The following is a 12,208-nucleotide window of genomic DNA, read 5'->3' as shown; positions in this document are numbered from 1 at the left end:
GCCAAATGTCGCTGATAAATATGATATTTGGCTTTGGTAAGGCATGGCACATATGGGCCAAACTTTCACCATATATATGTTGCCATGGCTTTAGACTTGGGGGGAATTTTCACTGTTACTGTAACCTATCAACATTTTCAAATCATGTGCAAATATCATTTACAATTTATTTTAAAAACAACACCAACAACAAAATATATATAATTAATCTAAATCATAATCTCAGGTGGTGTTCTATCATTGATTTATGGGTTCTACAGAGTTAAAGTTATGCAAAATCTTGCATAATGACTCTCATAGTCAGAATAGATGTTAAAGAATTTAATGTACTCATAAACAAAGGCAAAATCCACTTTTTGCAGATGCCCAAAATTCCAGAATAAACCAGATATACAAGACATGTTTCTCGATCAGTCTTTAATGGTGAGACAGTAACTACAGAGTGTTAATCCATTTGCACTACAAGGACCCACCATTGGATTATTTGTTTGCATTTAACGCTGTTCATATAACCTGTGTACATTTGAACATTGTGTCAGCTGGCGTCACACACACAAATACCTCACCTGAAAGGAAGGAAAAAGAGATTAATGAATAGCATGCACCCAGAAGCTGACCCAAACAACCCCCTCAACCACTGCATAAAGAGATATTTTAATTACCCTGTTCTTGAGTCCTATAAGACGGGGGAAAAATGAGTGCATTAGTGGAGTCATTTCAGAAAAACATAATGCAACAGCTAATTTCAACTAATTTTTGAAAAGATAGCCTTACTTAATGTCCTGCTTTTCCAGGAGACACCTGTAGGTAGTGATCTCCTGCTCCAGACGGCTCTTGATGTCCAGGAGTGCAGCATAGTCTCTGCCCTGCTGCTCAATGCCACTGCGCACCTGACAAAGCTCTGCCTCGTATGCGTCGATGTGTTTCTGGAAACCTGCTAGCATAGTGCTGTACCTAGCCTCTGTTTCCAACAGTGAGCACTCCAGTGCTCTTTTCTGTGTGGGTAAGAAGCAGAACAAAAACTCATTTTATTCATTCATAAGTAATTTATAAGGAACCATTTACAAAGTGTATGATGACCTAGTGTTTTAAAATCTGTTTAGATTATGTAAAAAGGTGTTGTGCATTCCAACCTTTGAGTTTAAATCACACAAAATGTATATTTTGTCAGGCTAGTCCGTCTATAATGTGCCTGTATCCTCACCATGCTGATTTGAGACTGTAGCTCGATCTCCAGACACTGCAAGGTACGCCGCAAATCTGAGATCTGTGACCTAGAGGTTTCTAGGCACTCTGTATTGTTGGCCACGTCTTTGCACAGATGTGCCGTCTTAAAGAGAGTCATAAACACACACCACTGTCATTCTGTACTGTGTGATGTATTCTCAGAAGTCTGGAGAAATATATGACGTCAAATAACCATCCACAGGACTCAAAGAAACAGTGGATGAAGTCTCACCTTCTCTTTGAACCAGCACTCCTGATCTCTGCGGTGTTTGTCTATGATGTTCTCGTAATGACAACGGATTTCTTCCAAAACCTTGTTCAGGTCTTGCTGAGGAGCAGCATCCACTTCCACACACACTTCTGTGTCTGTCAGCTGACACAGTAGTGCTGCCACATCCTATAAACACACATGACTCAAGAATCAATTCTTGACTAAGGCATTTTTATTTAAAACTATATATAAAAAACCAACAAACATAATTCTACACCAAGCTAGGCTTCATACTGCTTATGGCACAAAGACCAGTTACACATAATTATATCTGAGACAGGCAAACTATGTCAAACCTCCTGGTGGTTCTTCTTCAAACATGCTAGATCTTCCTGCAGACCCTCGATCTTTATCTTCAGGTCGGCCTTGGTCAGGGTCATCTGGTCCAGCAAGGGCCGCAGGTTAGCGATGTCAGCCTCCACAGACTGTCGCACAGCTAACTCTTGCTGATATCTAAATGTTGGATGTACAGGAAGGCGAACAAAGTCACCATTCATGTATGAAATACAAACTCTTAAAGGAATAGTCCACCCAAAAATAAACTTTTGTGATTAATTACTCACCCTCACATCATTCCACACCTGAAATCTTCAGAAAACACATTTTTTGAATATTTTTGATTCAATCTGACAGCTTTCTGACCCTGCATAGAAAGCAATGAAACTACCCCTTTGGAGAACTCAGATATGCTGAGGCTGGATGAGAAAGGATGATTTGCTTTTTTTTGCCCAGCCTTACTTACATGAACCAGAATATACATACAGTGAACTAAGAGAGTTGGACCTGCTATGCTCCTGTGTTAGCAGCACCACACGCATGAGCTGAGGTAATCTTGTAATTTGCGCATCGAAGACTGAGATGGAAGAGAAGAATTGGTTGAATAAAGTCTTAACTTTTTTCTTTGAACACAACAAGTGTTCTCATAACTTTGTAAATAATGGTTAAACCACCGATGTCACATGGACTATTTTAATGATGTCCTTACTACTTTTCTGGGCCTTGAACGTGGTAGTTGTGGAGTTGTCTGTGAGAGGATCAGAAGCTCTCGGATTTCATCGAAAATATCTAAATTTGTGTTCCGAAGATGAACAAAAGTCTTATGGGTTAGGAACGACATGAAGGTGAGTAATTAATTACATGATTTTAATTTTTAGATGAACTAACCTTTTAATAGTTTATGCTAAAGTTATCAAGCTATGGTTACAGAGGAAGGTTATTTGACAGAACTCACTTTATCCTGAAGTCATCAGCAGCCAGTTTAGAGTTGTCGAACTGCAGGAGGATGTTGGCGTTGTTGATGGTAGCAGCTTCAATCTACAATGTAAAACATTGTTGTAAATATATATTAATGTGGTGCATACTATAAATGTTTTCCATCATTCCATCCATTAAAAAAAGTACCAGGAGTACCTTTTCCTTCAGGCAGTTGATGGTGTTCCAGTAGGGACTGTAGTCTCTCTGTGCGATCGGCCCCTTCTTCTCATAGTACTCACAGATCTGCCTCTCCAGATTGGCATTGGCAGCCTCCAGCGAGCGCACCTTCTCCAGGTAGGACGCCAGACGGTCGTTCAGGTTCTGCATGGTGCACTTCTCATTCACCTGGATGTAGTCGCAGTTCCCGAGCGTGATTCCGAATCCTCCGCTGTACGGTTTGCCATAACATACGTTTCCTCCACTGATTTTGCTCTGCAGATTTGGATAGCAGCCAACTCTGGAGGAAGAGATGCGGGTGCTTCCTCCAAAACCACAGCCATAAACACTGTAGGCTTTGGGTCCGCAAGAAGATATCGAACCACAGTGAATTGGAGTGACTGTGGACTTAGAAACCATGCTCTTGGGACTGAGGTTGGATGATGTACGGAGAGAGAAAGACATGGTGGATGGACACGGAGAGGAGATAAAACCAGAGAGCAAACCGTTAGAGTTCTCCTGACGAAGATGGGAACTTTGAGCCCGTCTCTTACCTCTTATAGAGATGCAGATCCAGGGCGGCTCCTGCACTTTGTGGGAGAAGGAGACAGGGTGTGAGTGTGTGAGAAGTGTTCTGTGCCAGCTTAACGCCCTTTGACAGTTAAGGGCAGAAAAGGGAGTTTATGCATGTTTAAGGTCATGCAAGGTTAGATTTGTAAAAACCGAATGACATTTTCAGTTCATTTATTTATCTCCTTTATTATTATACACTAGTCAACATTTAATGTGGAACAAAACCTTTCATCAAAGTTGTCCTAAAACTTAAAACCAAAATGCGTCCCTGTCTTAGGACAACTTTGATGAACTGAACTTTTGATCCACTTTAAATTTTGACTGCTGTATTTTCCTTACAGTGCTATAATGGTTTATATTGACCTGGCTTGTCATGCTAAAACTACTGGTCTCTCCTAAAAAGTTAAGATGGAAGGGTTAAAAGGCCTGTTAGACCCGACTGAGACAAATACCTTGTTCAAGAGCACTACCAAGTCATAGTTTAATGTAACAGCAGCAGCTCTGGGGATGTGACCAAAAAAAATAAAATAAATAAAAACATTCTGTACATATATTGCTGTCAAACGATTAATCGCGATTAATCACATCCAAAACAAAAGCTTTTATTTGTTGTATGTTTGAATATATATTATGTTTATATAAATACAAACATATGCATGTATATATTTAAGAAAAATATGCACACATATATTGTAAAACATTTTTTACTTATTTTGGATGCAATTAATCACGAATAATCATTTGACAGCACTAATCTCTCTCTCTCTTTCTCTCTCTCTCTCAATATATATATATATATATATATATGTGTGCGTGTGTGTGTGTGTGTGTGTGTGTGTGTGTGTGTGTGTGTGTGTGTGTGTGTGTGTGTGTGTGTGTGTGTGATTCCCAAATATTAATCTTGGAGTGACCAGGCCATAAGTGTGTGAGAGAAATATCAGAATTATAGCCTTTAGGGTTGCTTGTGCACAAGCACAAAATTAATGAAAAATAAATTTTAACTAATTCCTCGAATGGCACAGTGGGATTCATTATGTTCTGTTGAGAATTATAGTGATTTTTTTGTTCTTTTGAGAAATCATCCAATACACAGTGAATATTTCACAGCAAAAGCAATTTTATACTATACTAGCGCTCAGTGGGTTTAGTTATTGCTAACCAGCCACATTATATTTGATCCGTAGGCCATTGCAATAATAGCTTTATGGTGCCAGTGTGGAAGTATCATGGGTATAGTAACAAACGGAAGCTTTCTCTGATGTGCTCAAGTGGCACATTTGATAAGTTTTATCAGCTCATGATTAAGCTGATAACACATTCTCACCCCTGTTTAGTCGAACACCTGCTTTTATTTGGCTATGAAAATGGCCAGTTGCAATTGCTTCAGTGACTGTAGAGAAAATTATAGCCTCACCCTATCTTTTAATTTGGTTTTAAATTAAGCTATGATTTAGTGTAGTTAAATGATAATAGTTTTGAATAGTATAATTGATCACTCATTAAGTTGTTAAGAGTCACTAGGGCTAGATTAACAAGGTGTCATTGGTTTAGTTAATTGTGTTCTTATTATAGTAATAGTAGTCTTAAAAACAAAGAGTATAATGTACTATTAAGAAGGTTAAAACTACAGTCAGAAGACTGTTTGTACTTGACTTTAAGTGTAATGTCTCCTTGAATTTCTAGTAGATAAATATAAAAACGATTTGAGACATAGCACAAAAAACATAGACATTAAAAGTAAATGTGCTGTAAAACTCCTGCATCTCTTCTATCGAACTGTACATTTCTTCAGAATTCTTCTCTCTTCAGAAGTTATCGACTCTGTTGAATTCAACTTTAATTGATTTTTTACTGGTTGATGCAATGGCCGTGCCTTTCAAAATTGATGACATTTATCTGAATTACACTTTTATGACATTTTAATCATCCTATAACACTAGAATTCTCTATTCTTTTTCAATTCAATTTTTCTTTTTTTTTTCTTTTCTTTTTTTTTATACTTGCTGTATGTACTGTGTTATACTAACCAGGACTTGCCACTGCACTGTTGTCCTCATATGCAAGTCACTTTGGATAAAAGCATCTGCTAAATGACTAAATGTAAATGTTTTTTTTCTCAGTTCTAAGAAATACTTACTGGCACTGAGAAATTATAGCTTTGCCAATTATAGTCATTCATTCACTAATAGTTGTGGTATTAGGGTCAGGCAGTCATCTAATTAGAGCTTTAAGTTGATGGTTGTGGTCCCGGATGTTAGAGGGAGCATGGTCATATATCTTAGCATCTGTGACAAATAAAGATCACGTTATAAAGTGTGCCTGAGGACGACTTGTGATATGTATCTGCAGTGGAGAGTTGTGTCTAAGTAGACTGTAAGGGGTCTGGTATGGGTGAGACAGTGGCATTGATGTTAGTCATGACAAGCTCTCAAAGCACTTCACGATGATATGTCAGAGTGCTACAGGGTTAAAGTAATTAAAGTTGGTTATTGTTGACTTTCTGGGGCGCAGGAATGATTAAGTTTTAATTTAAATAATAAACTGTCAAACATCTGTATGAAATGAAACAGTCATAGGTGTATCAAACTGGACATTTTTAGGTGTATTATACGCGTTATTTCTTCATTTTTATTCTCTGTTCAATAACAACCAATATGTAAGTGAAACCATAATAAACTTAAATAGAAATAATCAAATATTTATTGGGCTCTTTTTCCACTGATAAACACTTTTAGCCAGAGTTTCATACATAACAAATAATTTGTGATTATTTTAGATAACCAGTGAAGCCAATGAACCCAATGCTCAGAAATCGAATGTACCCACATGTTTGACCATGTTCTGTTTAAAATCTGAGAATGATATTTCTAATATTGCATGCCATGCAAGTATGTTTAGAAGAGTTTCTAAAATGCTAACTAATACTTTGTAATACCAGCATAAACCAGCAAAGAGCCAGCATAAACCAGCAAATGACCATCAAATAACCAGCATAAACCAGCAAAGAGCCAGCATAAACCAGCAAAGAGCCAGCATAAACCAGCAAAGAACCAGCATGAACCAGCAAAAGACCTGCATAAACCAGCATAAACTAGCAAAAACTGCATAAACCGGCAAAGAACCATCTTAAACCAGCAAAGGACCATCATTAACCATCAAAGAGCCAGCATAAACCAGCAAAGGACCAGCATAAACCATCAAAGAGCCAGCATAAACCAGCAATGGACCAGCATTAACCAGCAAAGAGCCAGCGTTAACCAGCAAAGAGCCAGCATAAACCAGCAAAGAGCCAGCATAAACCAGCAAAGGACCAGCATAAACCATCAAAGAGCCAGCATAAACCAGCAATGGACCAGCATTAACCAGCAAAGAGCCAGCGTTAACCAGCAAAGAGCCAGCATAAACCAGCAAAGAGCCAGCATAAACCAGCAAAGGACCAGCATAAACCAGCATACCATCTTCAAAACATACCTATATGTTACTTAGAACATATTCATTTAGGGGAAAAAAATTTACATTGCAAAAAAATGACACAATTTTAGGCCTACTGTATTTTTTTTATCAATTAAACGCAGTCTTGGTAAGCACATGAGACTTCTTTGAAAACATAAAAATCTTTTTAAAATGACAAGAATGATAAATATTTAATTAGCCTAATAACTCAATTTTAACTTTTGGATTTGAAGCAAAAAAAAACTATTAAATTGAAAATCAGTCAAAACTGTATTTAACAGCTTCCGAGAGAAAACAACAACAACAACAAAAAAAAAAAAACACATCACAATCCAATGAAGCATGATGCAAATATATATACCGTATTTTCCGGACTATAAGTCACACTTTTTTCATAGTTTGGCTGGTCCTTCGACTTATAGTCAGGTGCGACTTATTTATCAAAATTAATTTGACATGAATCGAGAGAAATAAACCAAGAGAGAACATTACCGTCTACAGCCGCGAGAGGGCGCTGGTAATGTTTTCTCTTGGTTCTAAATAAATGCGACTTGTATGTTTTTGTTGTACATGTCATACATACACATAAATCATATGAATATAAATATATGTAAATATTTTCAAAATATATAGGCTACTGTATGTGTATTTGTATATATACAGAACACACACATATATAATGTAACTTTTATTTAGGATGCAATTAATCGTTTGACAGCACTAATATATTTATTTATTTTTTGTCGTCTAGGAGCTTCACCCATCCTGTTCGGCTCTGGACCAATAGAGAGTGTCATCGATGAGAATCGGAGCCAATGAGAGGACAGTATTCCAGGAATCCGGGAATTTAGCAAAAGGGCGATGCGTCCATGTAACGGGATTCTTCACATCTGCGTTTACTGCCATCAGACGCAAAGCCCATGCTCACGGAATAGCTTCTAATATAAACTTTAAGGTAAAAGCGACTTTTAATTTTACGCATTTATGGACTCTAAAGGGTTATGTAGACTTGCTGGAGCAAATACTCGTGGATGGTTCATATGTTTTTCATTTACACGGCCGCAGGCTTCTTGCGAACACGATCCTTCCGCTTTGTTGTAAAAAACATAAGCAGTTCATCCAAAAAGACAAAACGCTTCTCTTTGGTTATGAAACATATCAATTTACAGCTTTTAAATTGCCTACATGACGAACGTTTCCAGGCTGTATGATTGGAATTGCTGAGCACTATTTTGGTTTGACTTGACTAGACACATATGATGATGCACAAACACGGTTGAGTCTCTGTTTCTCGCTCTTTTTTCAGATGCAGTTTATGCTGCTCTTCAGCAGACAGGGAAAGCTGCGGCTTCAGAAATGGTACGTGGCTCTGTCAGACACACAGAAGAAGAAGATCTCCCGGGAGGTCATTCAGATAGTGCTGGCACGCAAACCCAAGATGTGCAGCTTCCTGGAATGGAGGGATCTGAAAATAGTTTACAAAAGGTTAGAAAACCATGCTGAATGTTGTGGACTGCATGGAAGGAACTATAGCTCCACTGTATTGGATACTTTCCATGAACATGATTGACTTGGGTGTTCCCTGACTTAAAAAAAAGCATTATTGGAACAAAAACCTATTTTTGTGATAAATATGTCTGATAAACTGTGATCTGACTAACCTAGTAAGAAAAGTAGTAGCCTAGTAGCTAAACCTTTATTGTTTGCATCACCCTCTTAAAATGGTAAACATGGTCCATCCCACAGTAGAGCTCTTGACCTTCTCTATGGTATTCAACAATTAAAATGACAAGAATGATAAATATTTAATTAGCCTAATAACTAAAGTTTAACTTTTGGATTTGAAGCAAAAAAAATAAAAAAATAAATAAATAATTAAATAAATATGAAAATCAGACAAAACTGTATTTAACAGCTTCAGTGAGAAACAACAACAACAACAAAAACACATCACAATCCAATGAACCATGATGCAAATATATATATCTATTTTTCAGACTAAAAGTCGTACTTTTTTCATAGTTTGGCTGGTCCTGTGACTTATAGTCAGGTGCGATTTATTTATAAAAATTAATTTGACATGAATCGTAATAATCCAATAGAAAACATTATCTACAGCTGCGAGGGGGCGCTCTATGCTGCTCAGTGCTCCTGTAGTCTACACTGAAGACATAGAGCGCCCTCTCGCGGCTGTAGACGGTAATTTTTCTCTTGGTTCTAAATAAATGCGTCTTATATGTTTTTTTTCCTCTTCATGACGCATTTTTGGACTGATGCGACTTATACTTAGGTGCGACTTATAGTACGAAAAATATGATATATATATATATATATATGCATAATAGCAGTTATAAGTAGTTATATGCATATACCATTAACAACCTTGGTTTAAAATGAAATATTAAAAATAAATAAATGAACCTGTAATGTTGTATTTAAGTATGGTTGAGTTTTTTTTAATTTTTTTTATTTGATACTAATGTAAGTTTTTACTGTTAGTTCTCAACTTTTGGTTTATTATATTGCCCAGTGCTACATTAATCACAGTCATATTGCGTTATATATTTTCATCACGGTAGATGAGAATGATTGCTCAGGACAAAATTATATTGTTTTTAATGGTTTGTACTGGGTAGCTTTACACTGCGGCCAAACAGAGAGGAACAGACAAAAGCATTTCACTTTCTTTGTACTGTTTGAATTTATGTGCTGAGCTTATTTTGCATTTCAGATATGCCAGCCTGTACTTTTGCTGTGCTGTGGAGGACCAGGAGAATGAGCTGATAACCCTCGAGATCATCCACAGATATGTGGAGCTGCTGGACAAATATTTTGGCAGTGTGAGTGTCAAAATATTCAGTGTTTTTGTCAGCATTTGCTTTTTAACCTCAAGAAAAATTGCATCTCTCTCCAATTACTCGTCCTCATATTGATCCCTCATACAAAAACAAAAAATTCACCATAAAGTAGTGCTGCATGATGAATCATAATTTAAATATCTTCTTCTCTCGATTTATTAAGCATCTAATTGTCTGAATGACAGTAACTGTTATTAATAGTCATGATTATAGTTTTGACCCAAATAATCATTATTAACTTTAGATGAATAATAACTAGATTTTTTTTAAAAGTCGTGATTAACCATTATTTTGCATTATCATATTAAACCGATGACCAGATTTGTTGCTCTATTTACCAGCAATAACTCATTGTGCAACTCTGTGTGTGTTTTGAACACCAGGTGTGTGAACTGGACATTATCTTCAACTTTGAGAAAGCCTATTACATTCTGGATGAGTTCATACTGGGCGGTGAAGCCCAGGAGACATCGAAGAAGAACGTTCTGAAGGCCATAGAGCAGGCTGACATGCTGCAAGAGGTGAAGAACATACACATTGCTTGTTTTTGTAATATACAGAGTGACAATTGAGCCTTTTCTAAGTTGTTGAATGAATTTTCTCTTATTCTTACCTCTTTCAGGAAGCAGAGACACCACGTAGTGTTCTGGAGGAGATTGGACTGACATAAATTATGAGAACTCATCCTACCCAAACACTAACACACATCTTCCTTTTTTTTCTGTGGGCATTTTCTCTACATTTGTATTTAGGTTAGCTTGCAGGCAAAAGTAGTGATCAGTACTTACTGCATAAACAGTTAAATATTGACACTTGTATTTCTGCTGCCAAATATCTGAGGGAATCAAGCATGTTGAAATGTTCATGCCACACTATCTTACTAGTTATGCAAATTTCCTATAGTGTTCGGCTGTTTGGATTCAGGTATGGATCGGTACATGTGTAGCGAAGTTTAGAGTCAACATCCCCACACAACATCTTATCTGTAGATATTAAGCATTACCTCTCACCTTCAGCTGCCTTAAAACACTAATTTCCAGCTCACACTGTTGCCAGTATCTTATGCAACTCTCAGTAGATCCGAGTCAGTGGGTTGTCACTGTTCAAGACAAGGGAGAGATAGATATTGTAACTCAACTTTCAACATTTTTGGGCATAAATTCATAGATTGTATTATGGCACAAGTAAAGGTCAGTATTAGTTAAGTCTTGACCAGAAACACTGTAATGATTTGTTCCTGTAAACACTTAATTGATTCAGGCATATACCATTAAACAGCCAACGGTTTCATTTCCAATGCCAAAGAATCTTTTCCATCACCCTCATGCCTTTTTCCTTTAAATCATCTTCGTATGCTGTCATATTGGACTTTGATTTTCTGACTTACTTTTGAAGATGTCTTTTGAAGCTTCATCAAAACAAAAGAATAAAGTCAGATATTGCAGCATGTTGTGCAATTATTTAATGATCTTTTACTAGTAAAAATACTTGATGCGTATACTCATCATCAAATGTATCTTAAAGGGATAGTTCACCCAAAAATGAAAGGTTGTTCCAAACCTGTATGAATTTCTTTTTTGTGTTGAGCATAAAAGAAGATATTTTGGAAAAGGGTGGTAACCAAAGTTTCTGGTCCCTACTGACTTTAACAGTGTTTTTTACATACTATGAAAGTCAGAAGGGACCAACAACTGGTCACCAACATTCTTCAATATATCTTCTATGTATAACAGAAGAAAAAAAAAACTCATACATATTTGGAACAACTTGAGGGTGAGTTTTTAACAGGGCTCTATGATTTCTGCAATGCGGAAAACGCAGAGGGAATCACTGAATCCAGTCATAACGGAATTTGCTGTACAATGTGGAATGCCACAGAATTTTTAATTAATAAATCAATAGAGGGTCAGTATACTTAAATTATAACTAGTGTGTGAATATTATGCTGCAAAACATTATTTACATATTATTAACAAGTAGAAACTGTAACAGAAATATATATTACTACTACTATTATTACAACATTATTTTTAAGGAATATTTGCCAGCATTTTTTTTATTTAAAAAAAAAGTAAGTACATAAAACTATTAATGGGGGAAAAATGAATAAAATTATATATACACAATATATTCTCTCTGGTGATTAATGCAAGACCTCTCCAATCATTTCATCTGCTTAAGATATTTCTACTGCTTACTTTTGTTGTCACAACCTTAAATAAAATGATCCCTAAGATCTGCTTACCCACGTGATGTCATGGAATCTCTCACTGAAAACAAACAAAATGTCATTTCTATCACCAACACTTTCAGAAAAGATTAGATTTAATTACAAATATACAGGAAAAGTTTTCATCAGTAAACTAGGAAAACTAAAATAAGGAAAACTAGGCATTTAAAACAGCAGCTTTAAGAC

General features: G+C 36.5%; 2 protein-coding genes across 2 annotated transcripts; one reads left to right on the top strand and one right to left on the bottom strand.

The window, feature by feature from the left end:
- Positions 1-448: 448 nt before the first annotated feature.
- Positions 449-3,561, bottom strand: krt95 (keratin 95). The gene is made up of 8 exons (XM_052568906.1): positions 2,909-3,561; positions 2,730-2,812; positions 1,795-1,951; positions 1,460-1,624; positions 1,205-1,330; positions 775-995; positions 663-676; positions 449-566 (listed from the first exon to the last, which is right to left on the bottom strand). The coding sequence occupies exons 1-8, from the start codon at positions 3,371-3,373 to the stop codon at positions 505-507; spliced, it is 1,293 nt and encodes a 430-aa protein (XP_052424866.1). The 5' UTR covers positions 3,374-3,561; the 3' UTR covers positions 449-504.
- Positions 3,562-7,718: 4,157 nt separating this feature from the next.
- LOC127967734 (AP-1 complex subunit sigma-2) lies at positions 7,719-11,236 on the top strand. Its single transcript, XM_052568377.1, has 5 exons — positions 7,719-7,889; positions 8,241-8,419; positions 9,666-9,774; positions 10,176-10,313; positions 10,415-11,236. The coding sequence occupies exons 1-5, from the start codon at positions 7,734-7,736 to the stop codon at positions 10,460-10,462; spliced, it is 630 nt and encodes a 209-aa protein (XP_052424337.1). The 5' UTR covers positions 7,719-7,733; the 3' UTR covers positions 10,463-11,236.
- Positions 11,237-12,208: the final 972 nt, after the last annotated feature.

Source organism: Carassius gibelio, chromosome B11 (genome assembly GCF_023724105.1).
Source record: "Carassius gibelio isolate Cgi1373 ecotype wild population from Czech Republic chromosome B11, carGib1.2-hapl.c, whole genome shotgun sequence".
Lineage (NCBI taxonomy): Eukaryota > Metazoa > Chordata > Actinopteri > Cypriniformes > Cyprinidae > Carassius > Carassius gibelio.
This window is presented reverse-complemented; position numbering and strand designations above follow the sequence as displayed.

Coding starts and splice junctions, on each gene's coding strand:
- krt95 (XM_052568906.1), bottom strand. CDS start 3,373: ATGTCTTTCTCTCTCCGTACATCATCCAACCTCAGTCCCAAGAGCATG. Junction 2,813..2,908: donor TCAACTGCCTGAAGGAAAAG/GTACTCCTGGTA, acceptor TTTACATTGTAG/ATTGAAGCTGCTACCATCAA. Junction 1,952..2,729: donor GCTGATGACTTCAGGATAAA/GTGAGTTCTGTC, acceptor TCCAACATTTAG/ATATCAGCAAGAGTTAGCTG.
- LOC127967734 (XM_052568377.1), top strand. CDS start 7,734: ATGAGAATCGGAGCCAATGAGAGGACAGTATTCCAGGAATCCGGGAAT. Junction 8,420..9,665: donor CTGAAAATAGTTTACAAAAG/GTTAGAAAACCA, acceptor TTTGCATTTCAG/ATATGCCAGCCTGTACTTTT. Junction 10,314..10,414: donor AGGCTGACATGCTGCAAGAG/GTGAAGAACATA, acceptor TACCTCTTTCAG/GAAGCAGAGACACCACGTAG.